Raw genomic sequence first — 23786 nt, 5'->3', positions numbered from 1 at the left:
GTCCTCTTATTTAAAGTATAACGTTTGGAAGTGTCACCAGGTTGTTGTGTTCTGATTTAGTCTGAGAATCCTTGTCTTTTAATTGTACAATTGCGTCTTTTTATGTTTAATGCAATTACTGATTTGGCTGGAATCTTCTGTTTGACTGTGAAGTAATTCTTACCACTATGGGGAAATTATTAGCTGAATTTCAACAAAAGCCTTTGTGTTATTAGTGTTGATATTAGATAAAAGTGAAAAAAATATGAGTGTTAATAAACTCAATTTTCTACATTTCTTCCATCTGGATCTTTATATCATTGTGAGGTACCGTTTTGTTTTTGATATGTTTTGTGTTTATTTATGTTTTGTTTATGTCAGCCCCTATAATTAAGTATTGAACAAAACGTGGTCCTAGAAGTGCCTTTGGATCACTGCATCCATCACAAGGTTTGAACCAGGTGTTTAAAAAAGAATGAAGTGCAGTTGATCTTTTGGCTTTCATCAATGTAATTGATCGTTGGTAAATATATGAAGTAAATTATCTGTAAATATTGTTTATCTTTATCTTATCCTTGTTAATATTTTGGGTTGTATTTTTAACACACTTGACATATGAGTACTCTAGTATATGTATATAATTTATAGAGAAACAAGTCTATATATGTTGGGTGTATAATTTCAAAAAACTTTATTTGAGTTTTGAGACCAACAGGTCTTAAAAGTGTGTACAGACCAACAGAATTAAACTTGAGATGAGATTTCAGTGATAATGCAACCCAGTCCTGCAGTTTTACAGATGAAAAAACTGAAGCCCTAAGAAGTGACTTGGCTTGCTCAAGGTCATGTAACTAGTCAGAAGAACGTCTGAAACCCAGACTCAGCCCCGGCGCAGTGCTTTGTCCGCCATGGGGGTCATCCCATAATCTCTTTACAACTCCATTTTCATTTTCACTCCCTTAATCCACTGACTTGGAAATGCAGCTGCTTTCTCCCAGTGGCCCTGGATCTGGATTTTTATGTAAGTATTTGGATTGATAGCATACTTACGTTTATATTCCTGTGCTAAAGAAAATGAATATTTGTATATTAAAAGTTAATCACTCATGGAGAAGTTGATTTCTGTACTCTGAGGTTCTGGTGCCAACTTTGGTTCATGGATAAAGTCATTTTTTAAAGATTGCAGACAGAAGTAAACTATCATGTAGCAATTTTTCCTTACATAAAATAAACTGCTGATAAGAATATGCTTCCATCTTTCTTATGGGTTATTAATGACCAGAGCCCATAGCCAACCCTTCATGAGAGGAAAACATAATGACTGCCTAAGCACCATCACTTAGCTTTTCCAAGCAGTGGTGATCATCGGCCTCTCATCTCCCTAAATAAGCATCTGATTGAACTTTCTGCAGCTGTTCGAAGCACGCATGGATGTGAGAAGGGCAGTTTACCATGGGCTTTTCTTCATACGTCCTCAGTCCTCAGTCGGTGCTCTGCGGGGAGGGGCGTCGGTGTCCTCTGCGGGAAGCGCTCAGTCAGGTTTCTGAAGCAGCTGTGCTCGCGCCGGGTCCTCCACGGGATGTCATCGTCATTACACGCAACCAGGAGAGCTCGCTCTTTCAACACCCAGAGTTGGAACCAGTATGCCAGCACTTACTAGGAGTTTGGGTATACATTTCATCAACATCTAATACTGCATTAATGCTTTCCTGAGCTAGAACTCTCCCTCCTTTTGTGCTGTGTTTCCCTCCAGCAATGGAATCAAGTTCGTTTGTGTAATTGATTTTACCCTGGAGATGACTTACTTACCTTTTGATTTACCTTTACCTTACTTACCTTTTTACTTACCTTTCAGTTCATTCTCCAAACCTGAGAAAGAACCGAAGTGACTTTATACCTGTGAGAAAAAAATCCTCCAGATAAGGTTAATACAATTACTCAAGGCTACATTGGTAACAACAAAACAAAACAAAACAAAACAAAACAGATAATGAATAAACTAGTTTTGTCATTTCAATAAAACTGAGAAGTAAAGATATTAGTTGACTATTAAGAGATAAGCAAATGGCTAATTGCTTAAGTTTTGACTTTTTCTACTGGGTATTGAGAAACAATGGACCTAAGAGTTCCAAGAGACACTAGTATTCTGAACAGGCTTTAGAAGGAAACATTCTTATTGAAGCTCTGGATGCTTGAATGAGCACTAGAAGTAGAAGCGCCGCGGTGGTTTCCACCCGTGCCTGCTCAGGCTGCTGTCAGCTTAGAGATGACATTAAGGACTGGCAGTCATCAGGATATAGAGCTGATGCATTTTAAACTCATTTAAATGCTAATTCAGCACGTTAGAAAGTATTATGTCTCTTACTGAAGTGGAAATATTTCAATTCAGATGTTGGGAAGTCGGCTTTTTCCCCAAAGGTATGACGATGTATTATTATTAAATATATAAGCAATATAATACTAGTATTTCACAGGGAAACTTTATGGTCATTTACATATTTTACTCTAATGAGCCATAAATAAATTATTTTTTTCCTTTTAAAAGCCAATAAAGGAATACCAAAATATAATGTATTAAGTAACTGAGAGGGATATATCTTGCAGTTGAAACTGCTGATACATGGCTGAATATACCTCTGTGGACTTACCTGCATGAACTTTGTTTCAATTATGTGATTATTATATTAGAAATGTGTGCTGTTGTAGTTAGAAACTCTAATAAGACAGAGTTATTATTAAAGGAGCAAATGTTTTAACATGGCTTAGAGGCAATGGGAATATTCCTTGATCCAGTTTCCTCCCCCACCCCCCTTTGGTTCGTATTCCATAGCTTAGAGTAGGGAGGAGCAGAAGTTAGGACATACAGATTGTTAGGGATTGTTTAGGGAAGTGGAGCGAGAGTTTCATAAATTGCACAGGAAGTACTCTCAAGTCATTAGATGTTAGTATTTAAAGGGACATTAGAAGACATCTCTTTAACTCTCTTTATTCTAGAGATCAGAAACTGAGGCCCAAAGACATTTGATGACTGTATGTGTAATTAAAGCTGGAACTTGAACCCAGGTCTTTGGCAATATCTGAGACCAGAGCCTTTTCTATAATCCTACGCTGCTTTCCATGCAGATCAAACACACCAATGTTGGCATTGCCACTGGTGTGCTGGGTGAGCTCAGTCAAGTCCAATAATTTGTTTCTCGAACCCTTCAAAGAAAGAGCACTTCCAAAGAAGTTTGATTCAGCAATTCACTTAACTGGTGAACCTGACCCTACTGAGACCAAGAGATAATAAACACTCTATCCATCAATGTGTTGGTTCCCTAGAGAATCTAGAGCCCCACTCATATATATATTTTTTACTGTCCTCTGCTGTCTGAAAGTACTGAAACCACAGCATGAAATGTATTGCGTATATAGCTGGCTTCACATTTTTCGGTAAAATTAGTTTTGTTCATATTTGTTTTTGCTAGATTGATAGTAGTAAAACTGGCATGAGGTAATGAGACCTTCCACAAAAACATCTTTACTACCACATAATAAATGATGGTGTCTAATCGCATCTACGGTGGTTGCAGCATTCCACCCCGGAAACCCGAAAGCAACCACTGCAGGAGCAGGCAGTCCAAGGACACAGAAATGCTGAGGCACAACAACCTTATCCATTCTTGTAGGCTATCACCTCCATCTTATCATGCTTCTAAGCAGCTGGGGCCTGGGGACCCTTTTTAAGGTTGTCTTCATGAAGGAGAGTATAAAAAGCAAGTACTTCAACAGCTGCACAGATAAGACAAAAGTTTTTGTTTCCTTTGCGGATCTGATGATTTTTGGAAATAGTGGTAAAAAATGAATATGAGATAGGTCTTGAAAAAAAAATGTAGTGGCTCTTGCTGTATTTCTGGGAAGGAACAGTTTTGCAGCAAGCAGCTCAAATTGATGACAGTCTCTCTAACACCCTAGATTTATGTGATCTAAGTAAATCCTTGGATCTTTTCCTTGATTAGTTTTTCAAACAATGAAATACAGAGTGGGCAAAAGTAGGCTTATAGTTGGGTATGCAAAACACAGGTAATTATTGTTTATTCTTACATTCTTGTATAGTTGGGTATGCACAACACAGGTAATGTATTATTACTTATTCTTGTATTATATATTTTTCTTTTTTTTAAGATTTACTTATTTATTTTTAGAGAGGGAAGGGAGGGGGAAAGAGAGAGAGAGAAACATCAATGTGTGGTTGCTGGGGGCCGTGGCCTGCAACCCAGGTATGTGCCCTGGCTGGGAATCAAACCTGTGATGCTTTGGTTCACAGCCCACACTCAATCCACTGAGCTACGCCAGCCAGGGGTATTATATATTTTTCCATATAAACAACTGTAAACCTAATTTTGCCCACCACTATATTTCAAATAACCACAGAAGCACAGACACTGATATAATCCACAACTGCTGTACTTGGCACATCTCAGCATTTTGCTGTACACATTTCTTTCAGATGTTTTATTTTATGGGTAAGTGAAATGATTATAGATTTGAAGTCACCTTGTTACTCTCTCCTGATCTAATTTCACATGCCTCAATCATCAGAGGAGCTGTACTGAGTGCGTTTTTATGCTGTTCCAACGTATTTACTTATCTATAAACAATATATACTATTGTCTCAAGTTGTTTTAAATTTCACATAATGGTATTATACTGTATGTGCCATTTTCTAATTTTACTTTTTGTTCAACATTGTTTTAAAGATTTGAACATATAGATACATATAGCTCTGATTTATTTTAACTAGTGCTACATAATGCAGCATGTAAACTATATTTATTTACCTATTAAATATTAGGGTGTTTCTAGGTTTGTTTTTTTTTTTTTTTTTTTTTTGCTGTTACAAACAGTGCTGCAGTGAGTTGTGTATGTCTTCTTGTGCAGCTGTGTGAGATGGTCCCTAGAGATAAATGTCTAGAAGTACAGTCGGTAAATTATAGAGCAAATTAATCTCGAGCTTTACTGGATTCTAAAGTGATTAATCAAGTGGTTGTACCAATGTGTATTTCTGTCAGCTGTCTATGAAAATTCTTGTTTTTCCACATCCTTGCCAATGTACTGCCAAAACCACATTATCAAACTGTTTGATTTTTGTTAATCTGATAGTTATGAAATGGTATTTTTATTTTATTCTCATTACTAATGCTATCTAGAAGTTTTACAATTTTCCTGAGGCCCTATAATCCCTTTATACACTGAAGTATTGGATAAGCAATGTATTCATATATTGAAAAATTAAAACAGTATTTAAAAGTATATGTTGAAAAGTGTTATTTCCCCCTATCTTATTCACCCTAACTTGCTCTTATTTTATTGGTTCCTTGTATAACCTTTCTGTGTTAGTTTTTTGCAAATGGATGCAAACACAAATGCATACTTACATTCCCCATTTATACAAAATAACATGCTATATAAATTGCTCTAAACCTTGCTTTTTCTACTTAATAATATACCCTGGAGATCTGTCCCTACCACAGAGTACTATTCCATGCCTGTGCAGTATTCCACTTTGAGGTGCAGTACAGATTATTTAACTGGCCTTCTGTTGATGGGTGTACTTGGGCTGTTTCCACTCTATTGTATTAGGAACAATGCTGTAATGAATACCTTTGATCTTGTTGACTCATTTACAGGATAAATTCCTAGAAGTGGGCCAGAGGATTCGTAGTTTTATAGTTTTACTAGACCTTTCAATCTGTGTTACCAAGTGGACTCCATGCAGAACGGCACCACTTTGCAGTCTCGCAGCAGTGTGGGAGAGTGCCTTGTCCCCTTCGTCCTGACAACAAATTATGATCTCAGATTTTCGTTTTGTTTGGCCAGTTTGATGGGGGGAGATGAGATATAAATATATCTTTAGTTGTATTTCTTTTATTGTGAGTGAAGTTGAGCATCTGATAATACATGTAGGGGACCTTTGTATTTCCTTTTTAAAAATTCTATCCCATTCTTCTGGATCATCTTAATGACTTCTAAGAGCTATTTAGATATCTGGGGATTTAATCCCTTTGTATCAGACACAGTTGCAAATATTTACCTGGATTTTCTTTTGTTCTTGCATATGAATATTTGTGGCGTGCAGATTTTTTTCATTTTTATGTAATCACTCTTCTAATCTTTTTTAGATAGATCTGGATTTTGAATCAAAGTTAGAAAAATATCCTGCTAAAGTTATCAAAAGTTTTCCTATATATTATTCTAGTTTTATGGTTTCATATTGAACATTTAAATATTTGATTCATGCCCTGGCTGGTGTAGCTCAGTGGATTGAGCGCGGGCTGCGAACCAAAGTGTCACAGGTTCGATTCCCAGCCAGGGTACATGCTTGGGTTGCAGGCCATAACCCCCAGCAACCACACATTGATGTTTCTCTGTTTCTCTCTCTCAAGTGAATAAATAAAAAAAAAATCTTTATTTAATATATTTTATTGATTATCCTATTACATTTGTCCCATTTCCCCCCTTCCCTCCCCTCCACCCTATACCCCCTCTCCCACCCACGTTCCCCCCCTTTAGTTCACATCCAATCCATGTGTCATTCTTATGAGTTCTTTAGCTTCTACCTTTCCCGTACTATTCTTGCCCTCCCCCTATCTATTTTCAACCTACATTCTATGCTAGTTATTCTCTGTACCTTTTCCCCGTCTCTCCTCCTCCCACCCCCCTGCTGCTAGCCCTCCATGTGCCCTCCATTTCTGTGGTTCTGTTCCTGTTCTAGTTGTTTACTTAGTTTCTTTTGGTTTTGCTTTAGGTGTGGTTGTTAATAATTGTGAGTTTGCTGTCCTTTTACTATCCATGTCTTTTTCTTTATCTTCTTTTCTTAGATAAGTCCCTTTAGCATTTCATAAAATAAGGGCTTGGTGATGATGAACTCCTTTAATTTGACCTTATCTGAAAAGCACTTTATCTTCCCTTCCATTCTAAATGAGAGCTTTGCTGGATAGAGCAATCTGGGATGTAGGTGCTTGTCTTTCATGACTTGGAATATTTCTTTCCAGCCCCTTCTTGCTTGTAAGGTCTCTTTGGAGAAATCAGCTGACAGTCTGATGGGAACTCCTTTGTAGGTTACTGTCCCCTTATCTCTTGCTGCTTCTAGGATTCTCTCCTTCGTTTTTACCTTGGCTAATGTAATTATGATGTGCCTTGGTGTGTTTCTTCTTGGGTCCAACTTCTTTGGGGCTCTCTGAGCTTCTTGGATTTCTTGGAAGACTGTTTCCTTTGCCAGATTGGGGAAGTTCTCCTTTATTATTTGTTCAAATAACTTTTCCACTTGTTCCTCCCCTTCTGGTACCCCTATAATTCGAATGTTGGAACGTTTAAAGGTGTCCTGGATGTTCCCAAGGCTCTCCTCGATTTTTTGAATTCTTATTTCATCATGTTTTCCTGCTTGATTGATTCTATCTTCCTTCTGGTCCACTGTATTGTTTTGAGACTCAGATACCTTCCTGTCTCTATTGGCTCTCCTCCGCGTGTCTTCCTGCATCTCTTTTATGGTAACCTGCATCCTTTCATCTAAATTGCGCCCAAAATCAACCAATTCCGTGAGCTTTCTGATCACCAGCGTTTTGAACTGTGCATCTGATAGATTGGCTATTTCTTGGTTGCTCAAAAGGATGAGTCCTGGGGGACTGATCTGCTCTGTTGTACACATGTCTTATGTCTTTCCCTGTCTCTATTTTTTTTTTTTTTGGTCTGGTCGCTCTTGTTACAGTGGGGGGCGGAGCCTTAGGTGTTCACCGGGGCTGGGCGCCCCAGTCGCTAGATTGTGACGTTATATGTGGGAGCGGGGGCGGGAGCGGGGACGGGAGGGAATCAATGGCGGCAGTTCAGTTCTCCAGGGCCCAGACCCTTCCCCGGTCTCCTGGGCTGCTAGCTCTGCCCTGGTCCACAATCACTGCCCCACTGGGTCTGGCAGCCGCAGCTTGCGTACTCAGGGATCACCGCTGCGTTCTTGCGCCCCGATGGCTGTCGTGCCGATTCCGCGCCAAACTTTCCCCAACCTCCGCACGCCACCGACCCGCGCCAGCCCCGCGCCCACTCGGCTCACCGTCTCCTACCGGTCTGAATGTACGGGTCTACTTCAACTTCTTGGCTATCCAACTTCCATTCAGATAAATCCTCTGTCAGTTCTGTGTGTTATGCTGACCGTAATTTATTGTTGTTCTAATCTTGGTTGTGCGAGGAGGTACGGTGCGTCCACCTATTCCTCCATCTTGCCGGAAGTCCCCCCCCAAAAAAATCTTAAATATTTGATTCATTTGGCTTTTATTCTGAGGCTGCTTTCTACATGGCTACTAAGTTGTCCAAATAGCCCTTTTCTTTTTCACAGAGGTTATCATTACACCAGTGGTTTGAGTTGCTGTTGTTATAATACAGTAAATTTCAATATGTATTTGGGTTTGTTTTGACTTTTTATTCCATTCCACCCCTTGTCATGTCTCTTCATGCTCTTTTAATTACTCAGACTTTATACTATGTTTTAATTCTATCAGTTCTTATTTTATTGAATTTTTAAGTTAAAAATGTGTTTTGAATTTTGTTAGATTCTTTTTCAGCATCAGTGGAGAATAAATAAGTTTCCCCTTGGATCCATTCCATATTAACAGGTATTTTAATAGTGAGCCATCTTTGCATTCCTGAAAAAAACTCCACTTGGTTGCAAAGTTATCACTCTTTTAATGTGCTGATGAATTATGATTACTAATTTTTTGTTTAAGATTTTAAATTAATATTCAGAAGTGTAATCAATCTATATATTGGCCTACTTGTTTTATCATTGTCAGGTTATACTAACAATGATATTCTGAAAGTATAATGTTGGAAATTAAGAATTAATTAGGTTAGTTTACCAATAGAATGGATACAGCAGGAGACAGGATTAGTGAACCTGAATATAGGTCAGTAGAAAATACCCAGTTTGAATCACAGAGAGAAACAAAAAAGAATGAGGGAAAAAAGAACAGAAAGCAAAGGCCATGTAGATGTGACACACAGTCAAAATGTCACTATATATGTAATTGGAGTCTTAGAAGTAGAGGAAAGAATGGGACAAAAATATTTTAAGAAATAGTGTCTGTGAATTTTCTGAAAATGATGAATGACATTAATCCAAGGTTCACAAAGCTCAGAAAACTCTTGGTGGTACAAATACTACTGAAAACCAAAGCCAAGAGAATATTATAAAACTAGTTAGAAAAAGGACACAGTGCCTAAAAGGCACACTAATAATACTAGTGGCAAACTTATCAATTGAAATTATGGAGGCCAGAAGACAATAAAATGGCATTATTCAAAAGCTGAAATTTAAAAACAAAAACAAAAACAGACTAATTTAGAATTTTTTTACCCACTGAAAATATCCTTAAAAAATGAAGACAAAACAAAGACATTTTTGAGGGAAAAAAAGCTGAAAAATTATAGAATTCTTTGTTGGCATTATTTCTCCATATTATGTTGAAGAAGTTCTTTCATTGTTTTTTAGTTTCCATTGTTTTAATTGAAAAGTTAGCTGTAATTCTAACCATGGATCCTCTGAAGATATCTTTTTCCCTGTGTCTACTTTTAGGATTTATTCTTTGCCTTTGATTTTTTTTTCAAGTTTCACTGCAATATATTTATGTATGAATTTCTTTTAAATTTTTTAAATTGTTGTTCAAGTACAGTTTTCTGCCTTTCCCCCCTACCCCAACCCTCACCACCTCCCTCTCTTGTTTCCACCCCCTCTATTACTGTCCATGTGTTCTTTATAATTGTTCCTTGAATTTCTTTTAATTTATCCTACTTGTCATTCATTGGGCTTTTTGAATTGTGAACTGATGGCTTTAATCAATCCTAGAAAACTTACCCATATTTCTTGAAATACTGTCTTTGCTTCATTATCTGTTTCCTCTCCTGAGTTTCCAATTACACACTTTTACACCATCTCACTTCATCTGTTTAGGCTTTTACCCATTCATTGTGCACTTTCCACATATTTTTAGACAGAGGGGGAAAAAACATATATATATATATATATATATATATATATATATATATATATATCTCCAATTAATACATGAAAAGATGTTCACTTTCACATATAATTAAGAATATGCAAGTTACAGTAACAATGAGTTAAATTTAACTCAAAACTTTAAAAAGTTGACAAAAGTGCATATCTTTATTTGGGAAGGAAGTACATGAAAATATTAACAGCTGTTACCTCTAAAAAGTAGGCCTATGATTGAGTGAAGGGAAGAAAGACATTTTATTTTCATGATATATACTTTTATACCACTTGAAAAATTTAATTAACATGTACATTATTAAATAAAAATTTAAAATTTAGAGCCACGTGTCTAGATGCTTACTTTTTCTTTAAAGTTTGGGAAAAGTTTGCTATGTTCAAATTAACATATTTTGCCTGAAGAACATTCACAATGTATATTGTCAATTTGCTCACTAGCTGCTTGGCTCATACAGTTGTGAATGGAGCAAAAACGTTTGCTAGAAAACGAAGTGCACATGCCTATGCTTTCTGGATGCTGACTAAACCTTTCACAGCACAGGTCAACAGAACATTCTTGGTATCTAAGTGTTTTCTTTTTCTATCACTTCCCGTGACATGCAGAGGACAGATAGAGTATAGTTTGTCTTCTTAGAAGTGGGGCCCTCATTTGCACACCTAGAATTAAGACAATTAGTGCATCCTGAATGAAGTCTGGAATAAATTATTATGTTGAATAAAGGTATTCTTAACATTTAAAAAATTTAGGCCCTGGCCGGGTAGCTCATCTAGTTTAGAGTGTGGTCCCTGTATGCCAAGGCTGTGTGTTTGATCCCTACTCAGGGCACATACAAGAATCGACCAGTGAATGCATAACTGAGTGGAACAACAAACTGATGTCTCTCTCTTCCTTTCTCTTTGTAAGATCAATAAGTTAAAACATTTCAATGATAATCTTAGCTTTTGTCTTTCTATTTTTATAGCATTGTGTTTCATTTTGTTTTGTTTTAATCGCTGTTGTTTAGGGATGTGGCTTCTTTTAAACAGTCTTTTCTATTAATGAAATGACTGACTCTTCCTTCCTGGTCCCATTTGATTGGACTTAGATCCTGCCTGTTGAGCAGCTCTCCTTGCATATATCTGATGCAGTTATTTTAAGAATCAGAAATCCAGCCCATGCTTGAGACAGAGATGAGGTGGATGGTTATGGTTCTAGAACTCAGGTGCCTTTGTGGTTGGCCTGTAGGATTTAAACTATTACAAAGAAGAAAAAGTCATGTAGCACCCACAACAACAACTCATAGTTGATGTATTTTTTACAGTGACCCAGCAAGATAGTTTGATTCTCTATAATTACTCTAAACATTATTTAAGTTTCTGATCACATCTGACCTCTGGATTGATAGGGAAAAAAGAATGAAATGTGTAAAGCTTGTGCAATATTCCTAACTTCACCTTGGGGAAAGAATAGCCTAGTAGTATCATTTTAGAATAAATCTCAATGTGTGTTTACTTTGTTAATTTCCAGGTGAAAAAATGTTTGTATCCCTGTATGGAGCTGCCATAGACATGAATATAAGGCTGGACAAGAATTCTTTGATCATTGAGAAAACCTATATATCTCTGGCCAATCAGCGAACTGTAACTATTCACAACCGCAGTAACATCATTGCCCACTTCCAGTGGAAGATATTTGCTACTCAGGAAGAGGAAGACAGAGAAAAGCATAGGTTTGTAGGAAAAATCACCTCGATGCTGTAATTTGGGGGGAACACAATACTCAGTTACTACTAAAAATCAATGACTTTTGTGGTAAGTTTTTAAGGTACTCAACAATGTCCACAATTTTTAAGTTGGTTCCAGTATACGGTGCTCCTTTTCCATGGAAAGAACTTGAGTTGAGGTATGTGGGGTTGTCCGTTCTCAGTTCATCGTAGCCTGGTTACAATTTATCAGGACCAAACTACGGGACTTTAAAGACCATCTATATCATTTTTCACTATTTCCTCCAAACTAATCTACACATCTGTATTTCATTACATAGCCCTAAACAAATTGATCAGAATTCATATAGGATTTATAAAAATGATCTGTTTTGGGTTGGGATCAATGTGGAATTTTTTTTTTTTAGTAAAATGTTATTTCCAGAAAATGAGATGAGGGAAAAGGAGGGCTTGGGTATAATAGCTCTTATAGTCCCAGTTTTAGTTGCTGAATCCCTACTAACCAAATAATTTAATAGTGATTTCTTGTTGGTACCTAGAGAAAGTTAATAAAATGGAAAACCTAAATATTTTAACTAATCTCTTCACGGTTAAATTTTTAATATTTATTTTTTACTGAATCTGCTCTTGCCTCTTTTAAACTCCTTCCATCCTCCCTGAATTAGCACTTTTGCTGCTTGCACTGGAATTTGTTTCAGCCTTTTTTCTTTGCCTCTCCAATTTCATTAAAGATGAGCCCTGGGAAGCTTCAAAGCTTTGTTTAAAACCAAGTTAGCATGTGATAAAAATAAAAAGTCTTAGGTCTATGCAGCAATCCCCCACTGCGCCGCCCGGACTTGAATCAGAAGGAGCCTTGACAATGAGAGGGCACAATGGAGCCAGAAGCTCCATCATTCAGCCGGTGAGCTTTAATCACTGGATTGCCACTGTGCCATCTTTAAAAAGTGAACGAAGAAAAGCCTTTCCTGCCTAAAATCTTTAGTTGGCCTCGTGGTATAGAAATACCAGTAGTTGAAAAAGGCAAGAGGACACTGCTCATCCACTGCTCCGTTTGTCCTGATTCCCCAGCCGACGTGTGTACCAGGAAGGTTTGAAGGTGAAATGAGAAAGCAGGGACAAACAAAGGCACAGCAGTAAACGGAGGGTTTGAATATCCTGCTCGCCCTGCAGCATAATCCCTGGGGGACAATGACTATACACGCTCAGAGGGGAAGGCCGCTGTAAATTCAACTATGTGTTTTTGACTGTATGTAGAGGATGTGATTGATGCCTTGCCTATGTCCAAAAAATCCTTAAGGACATTAATTTCAACAGTGAAACTCAAGAAGAATTCAAACCAATTGCTGTCGGAGATGCTAAGGCATAGAGTATGTCGTTTCAACCACATGTGGATGGATATATTCCCCCCCCGCCAACCTCCCCCAACACTCACACCCTTATCTCTAATGTTATCTCTGAGTTTTATTCCTTTTCTCTTGTATTGTCTTTCACTCTCTCTCTTACCCTTTATGTTATTTCTTCTAGGAAGTTTTTGGTAGCAAGGGAATAATATGGGATAACATTTTTATAACCATGATTAGAAGCTTAATTTTATTATCTAGGATCATGTCCTTCCCTTAAACAATGAACTTGAAAAGTGGCTTCAGATGGCTAAATAAGAATACCTCCATTTTCACTTTGGGTGGCACATGGCAGCATAACTCACGTTTCTCCAGACTGGGTTGATTAAGTTGGTAAGTTGATTATGTTTCTCCAGACTGGGTTGATTAAGAGTTTATTGAATGCACTGCCCCTTACCTTCTCCCTCCCCCTCTCCTAGGGCTGGATGCCTGGGGCAAGAAGGGAAATTGATTTAGAGGGAACTAGGCCATTTATGCCTAATATCTTATTTGACCAGATTGTGTCTTTTCTCTCATCTCTCTCTTGTTCCTTAATATATCCCCAAGCATGTCACAACTTATACTATTAGTCAGGGTTCTTGTCCTGGACATAACCAGCCATGAGATGCCCATCCTTTCAAAAAGCAAGGCGATCACAGAGGGGTTTGTCCTTTCCTGAACACTTAGTTCCTGTCTCTGGATAGCTGCCCCTCTCTGTAGGAGGCAGTGCTCTTGCTGTGGATATGGGCCCCCTTCTCCTCTAAGTCACAAATCCTCAAGTTGTATCTCAAGGCACACATCAGTGGCAGATAATGAGGCTTGCTCATCCGTGAGAAGTAGCAGTTAGATCTTTAACTAACAGCATAAATCTTCTCTTGAGTTCCCCAGTGAGGCCAGTGCAGGCATCCCTGGGATAATCCTCCCTATGTTTGACTCTCCGGCTCCTGATGGTGAGCAACCCATCCCTTTTCTTCCTTCAGCAACCACTGTAGTAAAAAAATGTAGAGAGGAAGTTCAACTTTGATCCTGAACTTGGAACAGAGAGGATCTATTCTAAATGGTCTCATACATACTTGTCCTGAGGGATTATAAAACATCCCACTGTACTCATACTCACTTTCTTTCATACTCATTCTCGTCATAGCTTATTATATTCAGAGACTCAGCATGAGCTTTTGAGGATTTCTGTTCCTCATTTCTCTATGAAGGTCATGACCATTGTCTCAGTAGCATCTGGCTCTAATTCTAGATTTGCTCTGTGTAGGAACTACTAGTATCTTCAGTGGACTCCCACGATGTGGTCAGCATGGATTTATCCCACCATTTTCAAGAAGAGGAGAAGAGATTTTTCTCTAGATAGATCAGTTTTAATTGGGTTTGGGGCCTGCCACCCAGGTAGAAATAAATTTAATCTTGAGTGGTATTTGGTAAACAGGAAGAGGAACTCTAGTCCTCAGCTTATCACAGTCATCACAGAGTTGCTCAGTGACCAGGGTCCCACGGTCCATTTGAAGGTGGATGACTCTATCCTTTCCATGCCAAATGTGGACATGGGAGTATTCCTCCCAGCTGTGAAGGCCATCGCTTTTAGTTCTTATTCTCCTTAGCATCTAGTTACCACTTTTTGGTCATGCTGCAAAGGAGCAGTGTCTCTAGCACCTGAAGACGAGAAAGCATTACTGGTTCAGTGCTGCCATACCTGAGACACCAGTCTTCCCCGTTGACTCTAGTTCGTAGGCTGGACTATACTTGATGCCTGGAGGTGCTGGGTGTTGGTGGCTACCAGACCATTTGGAAAATAGGTGAAATCCATGGTTTAACTGAGAGAGAAGGTTGGTGTGTTGTTAAGCTCGCTGATGAGAGGTGTCACTCGTCTGTAGGACAGAACCACCTCTGAGACAGGAGACCACTAACATCATCAGGGAAAAAAAGCCTCGTCATAGCCTGGGGCATATGGAAGCCCTCGTTGGAGTCAGCCCAGCTCAAGTGTTGTTGCATGTTGCCTTCTCAGCCTCTCAGTCATGGCTCCAGTTCCCCATCAGAGGGCAAAGAGGAAGACAGCCGGTACCTGCCTCTACCCACCCACTTTGCATTGTACAGCTGTTACTAATTTAAGAGTCCCAACAGATGGGAGAAGAGGAGTACTTGGGAATTTTCTGTTTTCTTTTGTTTCCTGGCTCAGGGGTTGAGTCGATCATACTGCTCAGTTCATGGAGCATTATCATCCTTGGTCCATACGAGGCCTTTTATCCCCACACGCCTCTCCCAGTAAACCTCCAAGTAAACGTAATGTTTATGACCCCCATTATGTGCTTCACCAGTCCTTCAATCTCTTACATAAAATTTACCCGCTTTTTTTGTATTATTGCTGGCACTTTGATGAACATCTCTGTAGCTGTGGTTTTTCTTATATCTGTGATTATTTCTATAGGATTTATTTCTAAAGATAGGTGTGATAACTTTCACTTAGAAGAATGAATGGTTTCCTTTCTTTCTGCGGACTGAGCTCTCTTTACTTTGCACTGCTCTGCCCGGGAGTGTAGAGGGGCAGCTGCTGTCATTCCCCAGGACACTGCTTCCCAAACAGCAGTCAAAGGGAAGCACACAATGCTTTTTTCCTCGGAACTAGAACACACTGAACCCATTTATTGACACCTTTACGCTGTGTTGCCCAAGGAATCTGAACACTAAAGTTATGAAAAAGAGCTCTTTGACATCGCTAAGCATGTGCTTGCATGAAGTCATTTAGAAAATACTAATAGCTGAAGCTGAGACAGGAATTCGGTGACCCTAGGCTCTCAACGAGAAAGCTAAATAGCTTGTCTCCCATCATTGGTAACACCACCAAAATGTTGAGAAAATGGTCATATGCCCTGGGAAGAGATAAAATTCAGTTTCCAAAAATTCAGGTGAAATAACTGATACCAGGAGTGATGTGAACACGTCTGCAGTGAGGGCCCTGCGTGAGGGTTGGGGAAGGCTGCTTCTCTGATTTATGACAAGGGATGTGAAGAGCTAGAAAGAGAGAGAGAATGTAATTTTAGATGTAGTTTGAGCATTTTATAAGCTTGACAGCTTGGTAGCTGCCTGTGGTTGACAGAGAGAAAGCTGGTATTTATTGAGTATCTGCTTTGTGCCTGTATACTAGGTCCTTGATCACATTTAATCCTCAGCACATCTTTATGATGGGCAGCTCCTATTTTATAGGTAAAGGCACTGAGGCAAAGAGGAATTCGGTAACTCCCAAAGCCACAGAGCTAGTAAATAGACAGTTGAATCTGTATCCAAACCCCGTCCTCACTGGTTCTTGACCCTGTTCTCCAGGTAACTGAACAGCTAAGAAAGAACTAAAGCTAGGCGAGTTTAAAAGAAACAAAATTGCCTTTGCAGTATGAGAGGTGGAGTAGAAGTTAAGTATTTAAAAATCAACCCAGGAAACGCCATTAGCTAAAATAAAATATTTGTTCAAATATTCCTAGGGGCACAGGAGTAAGTGAGTGGAGGGCAGGCAGCGCAGGAGGACTTCTTGAAGGAAGTGACTGAAGAGCAAACTGAGGCTCTTGAGAAGTTAAAGTATAAGGTCACTCAGATAGCATGTTACAGACTCAGGGCAAGGCGGGACCACCCCAGGGTGATGGGTGAGGTCATTCCCAGGATGCTGGACTGGAGGGGGCCCTTCGCAATGGTCTTCACGGGAGTCCCAAAACGAATCTCACATTTGCTGTTTTCCTTCAGGGTCTGTAGCAGTCTGATCAAAGAAGAAAAGAATGAGACTGATGACTTTCTTGAAGAGTGTATTGTCGATCCTTCACTGCGAGAACGCCTTTCCATTCTCTCCCGCACCTTTGAGAATCAGAGAAGTCTGGTTCAGGAAGACAGCATGCTCTTCTTGAACAAGGTTTTCGTTACCGAGCCTCTGGTGAGCACATATATATACTCTGACCATACAGTAAACATAAGTGGGAGCACAAGGCTCATTTTGATGTGGGTACTCCCTCTGGGACTGATGGAGTAAGTTCTGAGAGCATCTAAAGACTCCATCTGAAGAGGCTCATCATCGTGAGGAGACAGTGAATGCAGGTTAATGGTGTGAATGCTCATAGGTCGAGTTTATAGTCACACTTTCTACGCACCAATCACTGTTGAACACTTTGTATGCATTACTCAGTTTATTGTATTTGTATATAATATCAGTTACAGTCAGTCTCTCATTTTACAGATGAAGAAATTGACACTTAGAGAAATGTGATAACTTACTCAAGGCCAAGCAGTTACTAGTTAGAAATTAGTAAGATTTCTAGTAGGAAACTAGTTAGTAGGATTTCTCAACCTCTGCATTATTGGCATTTGGGGCTGGATAATTCTTTGCCCTGTTGATTGTAGGATCTTCAGTAGCATCCTGGATCTTTACCCACCAGATGCAAGTTGTGACAACCAAAACTGTCTCCGGATATTGCCAAATGTCCCCTGCTAGGCAAAATTGCTTGATTGGAAATGACTTTGTCCTTAATTCACCCAAGAAATACTTATTGACTGCATGTTCTGTACCAGGCACTCTGTGTGTACCAGACATTGATGAACAAAACAGACATAGTCCTCGATCTCACTATCTAGTGAGAGCAGAACCAGAGTTTGAATATAGTTTGCCTGATTCCCCAGGCAAGCCTTTGACCACTTTGCCCTGTGGTCTCAAAATGAAAGTAGCTGACATCTTCTGTATTCACCGTGTTCCAGGCAGTGCATTACCTCGCACTTAGCAAGCAAAGAGTGATCTGAGTATAGTGACAGCAATAGGAATTGAGAAAGCCCACAGCTGGTTAGAGCTGCTGGGTTGTTGTCTTTCACACCAGTTGGAGAGAAGATCTGCCACAAAGACACGTTAGGATGCAAGGTCACTTGTGGGAAATACCACTGACTTGTGTAGACCTGTTTTCCTTATGTCTGCACTTCCAAGTTTTTATTAAAGGATATAACATGGAAAAGGGATGCTGTGGCTAAATAAGTTTCAGAAAAAAATGGGTTCAGTATTGTTTGACATTCACTGAAAGAAGTCTAAAAGTCTTTAATATAATAATATGCATTGTAATCTCCGAGAGGGAGCCTACCCCTTGGAAAGCGCTATTGTTTTGTGAGGCCTGCTGCAGGACTCACTCGTGAAGACATTCGGCACAGTAGTTCAGAGGCCGAGGTGATGATCGGAATAAGAAGCTAGAGAAGACTCCTTGAGAGCACAGCTTTGAGCCGGATCTTACAGGGCGGGGCTTTTGGAAAACAAAATTGGGGATGTGCATGGCCTGGCTCATTTAAGGGCCCAGGAATGGATCAGGTTGTTTGAAGTAAAAGGTTCACATAGGAAAATAAGGTTGGAAAAGTGGGGTTGAAGCTGAATCCTCTTGCATATCAGAAGACTGTCCACTATTTAATTGAGCAAAGGAATCTTCAGACATGATGGATTAAACCAGCGAGAGGTTAAATAGAAGTGAACACACAGTCTTGGAAGGACAAGACAGATACCAGTTAAAATAAGTCAAGCCCAAAGATGTTGAAGAGATTAGGAAGGCATTGTAGGTCTAAAAGCAAGCAAATGGCTGGGCAGGATGGAGGCAGGAGGAGCAAACAGTCATGGCAATCTTAGACGTGCCAGGAGGTCCAGAGCCTGGACAGTCCAGGAGTTTTTTTAGCTGGTGCTAGAGATCTGAGCTGATGAGGACTGTCCTGTTTCTCAGATCCTTCTGGGAGCGGGTGGCTCAGGGACAGCAAACATGGGTGGTCAGGAGGAAGTGGGAGGCCTGTGGGTGGGTCTTGTACGTATATTTCCAGGGCAGAAGTAGAAAGACTAGAGTTCCCTCAGATTTTCTTCTCCTCAAGCTTACTTCCATAACCAACCCAAGGCTTCTTGATGGAGATACATGTGTATCAAAAGAAGGCATTTAATTATGATTGCTTTTGAACTCTAGATAGGAACTGAATTGGCCATTATCACGAGGCATCTTTTTACCACGAGGATGAAAAACATTGTTTAAAAGAGTGATACACAGAAATGGTACCTTTTAAATGAGACTAATTTTGATTATATTGTGTGGGGGAAAAAATCACTAGAAACAGGAAAGGGAGATAAGGATAATGGTGTTTATAGCAACTGTAATGATTTTGTCTTTTCTGTACACTATTCAGGCTTCCTTCTCATACTAGTATTCATTAGGTGGTTCTTGGCAATTTTCTGCAAAATGGAAATGAAGGTGTGAAACTCTCCTAGTGCCTTCATAAAGTTATTCTGGTCGAAACAGCAGAACTAAATGTCAGTTCCAGTGAATTATTTATTGATATTAAATCTTTTTCCTCTCCTACTTAAAGATCCTGCAAGTTTTATAGAAATTCAGTTCTTGTGAGTGTACTATAATCTTACCTTGTAAATACAGTTCTTGTGAGTGTAATATAATCTTACCTTGTAAATTACTTTTGAAGGTATTTGATGGGAAAGTTCGACCATATTATTACCTTTGACCATTTTATTACCTTCTTGACCCAAATGTGAATTATGGGTATTTTCCACTGTTGAAATTTTGGTTTTCCAATACAGATAAATTAATGCTATAATAGTTGGGATGAGAGAGTTTGGAAAGGATTTATAGAAAAGATGTGATATGAACTATATGTTAGAGGAAGGGTAAGGTTTAATTAAGTGGAGAGGAAGAAGGAGAGTATTTCTAGTTGGGGAAATTATGAAAACAAAGAAAAGGGAATCTATTAGTTTCATGGCATATTATATAACAATAAAATGACCAGTTTTTCTGGCGCAGGCGGTCCTGGAGAATATAAGTAATAAGATCAGGAAGGAGCATAGAGAGATCTGGGCGGCCTGGGCAACCTGCTATGCGTAGCCTACAGTGCATTTCTGCACACTCGGGGTCTAAAGGGTGGTAAAGTGTGTTCCTTGGAAAAGGAAGTTTTGTGGTCAAATAAACTGGGGACATACTGGTTCAAGAGAAGATTTTTCTCCAAGCGGTAGAGTGCGAGCAGAGTTCCCCCATGGTCAGAGCCCCATTTTCCCACACGGGGTGCCAAGGCCAAGGGTGTCCGAGACTCACTGTAAGGCTTAGGGCAGGAACGTGATGGGTTCCAGGTGTTTTAGAAATACTGTCCCGGTAGCCACGTGTGGGTCAAATTGAAGGAGGATGGAGAGAGAGTGAGAGGATGGATGCAGGTCAGGGAGGAGAAATGCACTAAAGCTGGAGGGGTCAGGGAGACTGAACGTCACTGCCAGCAAATTCTAGGTGACATGTGAGAGTGATGCTGACCGGGATGGTTGGAACACAAAGGAAATGGCAGATGTGAGAGTTTTTCAAAAGAAAGGCATTTAAATTAAGAAGTACAAATTGGTAGTTATAAAATAGTCATGGGGATATAAAACACAGCACAGGGAATATAGTCAATAATATTGTAATAACTGTGCATGGTGCCAGGTGGGCACTAGACTTATCAGGAGTATTACTTCATAAATTATATAAACGTCTAAGCACTATGCTGTACACCTGAAACTAATACAAAATAATATTGAATGTCAACTGTAATTGACAAGTAAAAAAGAAAAGAAAGAAAAAAAGGTATTAAAGTACAACATGGTGAGGAATCATGTGTCTCCTCAGAATTTAAACTAGAGTAGCTGGAAGAATTACGATGCCTTTGATAGAAGTTAGCAAGTCAGGAGTCCTGGATTTACCTCCTAGCTTTGCCAGTAGCAAATGTGACCTTAAACAAGCCATTCGATCTTTCTTGGCTTCAGTTGCTTTGTACACAAAATAAGTTTTTTGGTTTTTGTTTTGTTAAGGGTAGGTCACTGAGATACAGTTTGGAAACAGACTCTGAGCTCCTTAAGGCTGGAAGTGCCTTGTCCTCATGGGTGCCCCAGGCACACCACAGGGCCCGTTAAAGGAGGAAGGAAAGAAGGAAAGGAAGGAGGGAGGGAGGGAAGGAGGACAGTAGATGACTAAGAGTTTGGTTTTGAACATGTTGAATTTGAGATGACAATAAATAGTCAAGGAGTTTTGGAAATGCAGTACTAAATTTGTGGGAGGGCAATCAGGAGTGGAGGTAAGAGAGGTGAGAATCTTATACAGATACTCACTCAAGTCATGAAAAGCGGATGGAAATTCTAAGAGCAGACTAAAGAAGGCAAATTGCAGAGGACCCAAGGGAGCCCTCATGTACTGACCTTCAGAGACCCTATGCAGCAAGGAGAGGCTGTGAGTTCCCAGAGAAGGAAGGCTGAGAGGAGCACCTGCCAGCGGAGAGCCCATCAGCCTGTCGTACTTGTCTTTCTTCCCTGTTAGGGCTGGTTCATCACTGTTTTCTCCTGAAGGTCTCTTCTGAATCTTGCTCACGTATCAGATCAATTATGCCCGAGCCACTATTTAATTTCTGACAGTTAAGCTATGTATCAGCAATTAGTTTTTTGCTATGAGAGTGTGATTTCTTTTAAATAGTTTCTTGATAGGAGTTGAGTTCACAGAAGTAGAGATTAAAATCACAGTGTCATCTACTGATCTAACAATCAATCTTTAATTGATATCCTGTTCAAAAAAGAAAAATAAAAGGTTGACCTAGTGGCTTAGAGACCACCTTGCTTTGTGTTGACCTCTTTGGCCTCCGTGCCCACCAAAGAAGGACACTGACTTTCATTCAAAAAAATGAGATAAACTTTAAAGGTGCGGGGGGTGGTGGGGGGACCCTGTTACCTTAGTGTCTAAAAAGAAACAAGAAACGATATGCTTATTTTTTGCTTATTTTATACCTAACTCTATACTTATTTTTTATGTCTTCATATCTTAGTTTTTCAAATAACTCAGGTAAAACCAAGGCTAGTTTAGCCCTTACTGTGTTCTCTGCATTTTGTATGTGTTTATGGGAACATTGCTCCTATTTTAGAGGTTCTTTCTTATTTAAAGCAAGTATTCAAGATCAAGAAGTCAGTCACTGTCCCAAAAATGCCCAGAGGTGGTGATGGTTTTGCATTTAATCAAGTTGTGTGAGAAGTAGTTTGACTCAATGCTGTAAGAATAACTGACCGAAACTCTAGCACTGAAAGTTCTTACGCAGCCCTGTAACCTGTTCACCACTTAGCCCCTGGTGAGTCCCATTGTCTTGGCTCACTCTCTTCTCATCATTCTCGTTGTATAATGTTGCCATAGAGTCTGTCATTCAAATCTTGAGGAGTTATGCCAGGGTGTCCTGGGTACCAACGTGGTTGCAGAGTGCAAAGGTGGGGGTTCGTGTTTGAGAGACCCCAGAGATGGTCATGGTGGACAAAGCGGGTAGGCAAGGACCCAGAGTGACTGCAAGACAGTCCTGGGCAGATACAGAACAGAGATCTGGAGGTAATTTTTTTAGCTTTACTTAATCATTTACTGATATTATAACAGCAATTATCATTGTTTTAGTCATTAAAACATGTGGTATATTATTACTATTTAAGTCAAGTTCCTCAAGTCAATTCTTTTGATAAAGTCTTAGAGTATTAATGTAATTAGTGAAAAATTTTCTGTTTATTTCTTACCCAAGGAAGGTGCTGGGTCTTGTAGAATACTAATCATTCCTCAAGCCACCTGTTTCTGTATAAGTTTTCCCCCTTTGGAAAAGAAGTGTAAAATTGAGTCTATTATGCATGTTTTGTGCCTTCCAGAAAAGCAAATGGAATTGACTACTTTCAGAAATATAATATTCTATTTTGCTAGATGGACTCTGGCTGCACAGAATTCTGACAATCTCATTTTGTTATATTCTCTGCGTAGGTCTCATGGGTACCTGAGTGAGAGAGGTTCAAATACAAAAAGCACAATTCTGATAATTGAGAGGCAGAAGAGTATCACAGGGCCAAGAGAAAGAATGAAGCTTTTGATTTCCATTGGCATTTGGGGGCCCTCTGAGAAATCACAGCACCAGATGTGCTGGCCTTGCTCCTGAACTCTGGTTCTGCTGGCTCAGGTCACACTTTTAAGATGCAGCAGTTTTCTGAATGTTGAACACTTGATATTTTCTCAAAAAGAAGGGCCTGAGAAATTAAAGGTATTTGCTCAAACTGATCCTATCTGATTGGCTGACACTGATGAGCAGGGAAAACATTTCTGCTTCTGTTAGCAAGTGTCTTTGCCATCAGAGAAAAAGTCACCCAATATCCCTAGGAAAGCTTCAGCTTAATTTAACTAAGCCTTACAAAGGGAACCTTAAAAGGGGTGGGGGGTGGGAAACTTGATCATTTCTTTATTACTATGTAAGTAATAGTAAACCATGCTTTGTTGTCACCCAAGCCTGCAGAAAATGTGGTTCAGCAATTCAGACTCTAAAAGCACAGCTCAAATTTAGTTTACTTTATTTTTTTTTCCCAAGCCGGCATAGCATGTGAGCTCAGCAGAACCAGGTTGGGTGGAAGCCCAGATGGCTACCAAAGAGGATAGAGCGTGCTATTTACTGCACACTCCTTCCACTTCTTGTTCCATTAGCTGTAAGTCACATTGCAAACATGTGGGAGCTGACTCCTTGGAAATGGACACCAAAAAGGAGAGAGGAGGACAGGCATCTGCTGAGAGCAAACTGTCCTTGACAAGTCACAGCTCCCCCGTCAGTACGGTTTTCCCCTTCTTCAGCCTTTATTATTGTTTGGCTTCTCAGATCTCTGTGCTTGGCCAA

At 39.6% G+C, this 23786-nt stretch overlaps 1 protein-coding gene across 1 annotated transcript in view; it reads left to right on the top strand.

Annotated features, from left to right (window-relative positions):
• Nucleotides 1-23786, top strand: part of HYDIN (HYDIN axonemal central pair apparatus protein) — a 322142-nt gene that overhangs the window by 80568 nt on the left and 217788 nt on the right. The window contains exons 8-9 of the mRNA XM_045819132.1: nucleotides 11529-11730; nucleotides 16839-17022. Of these exons, the coding sequence (XP_045675088.1) occupies nucleotides 11529-11730; nucleotides 16839-17022 (386 nt within the window). The remainder of the gene's footprint in view (nucleotides 1-11528; nucleotides 11731-16838; nucleotides 17023-23786) is intronic.

The sequence above is a fragment of the Phyllostomus hastatus genome, unplaced genomic scaffold (assembly GCF_019186645.2).
Source record: "Phyllostomus hastatus isolate PE091 unplaced genomic scaffold, TTU_PhHast_1.1 phas_scaffold_345, whole genome shotgun sequence".
Taxonomy (NCBI): Eukaryota; Metazoa; Chordata; class Mammalia; order Chiroptera; family Phyllostomidae; genus Phyllostomus; species Phyllostomus hastatus.
The sequence above is the reverse complement of the archived record's forward strand: the minus strand, read 5'-3'. Positions and strand labels throughout refer to the sequence as shown.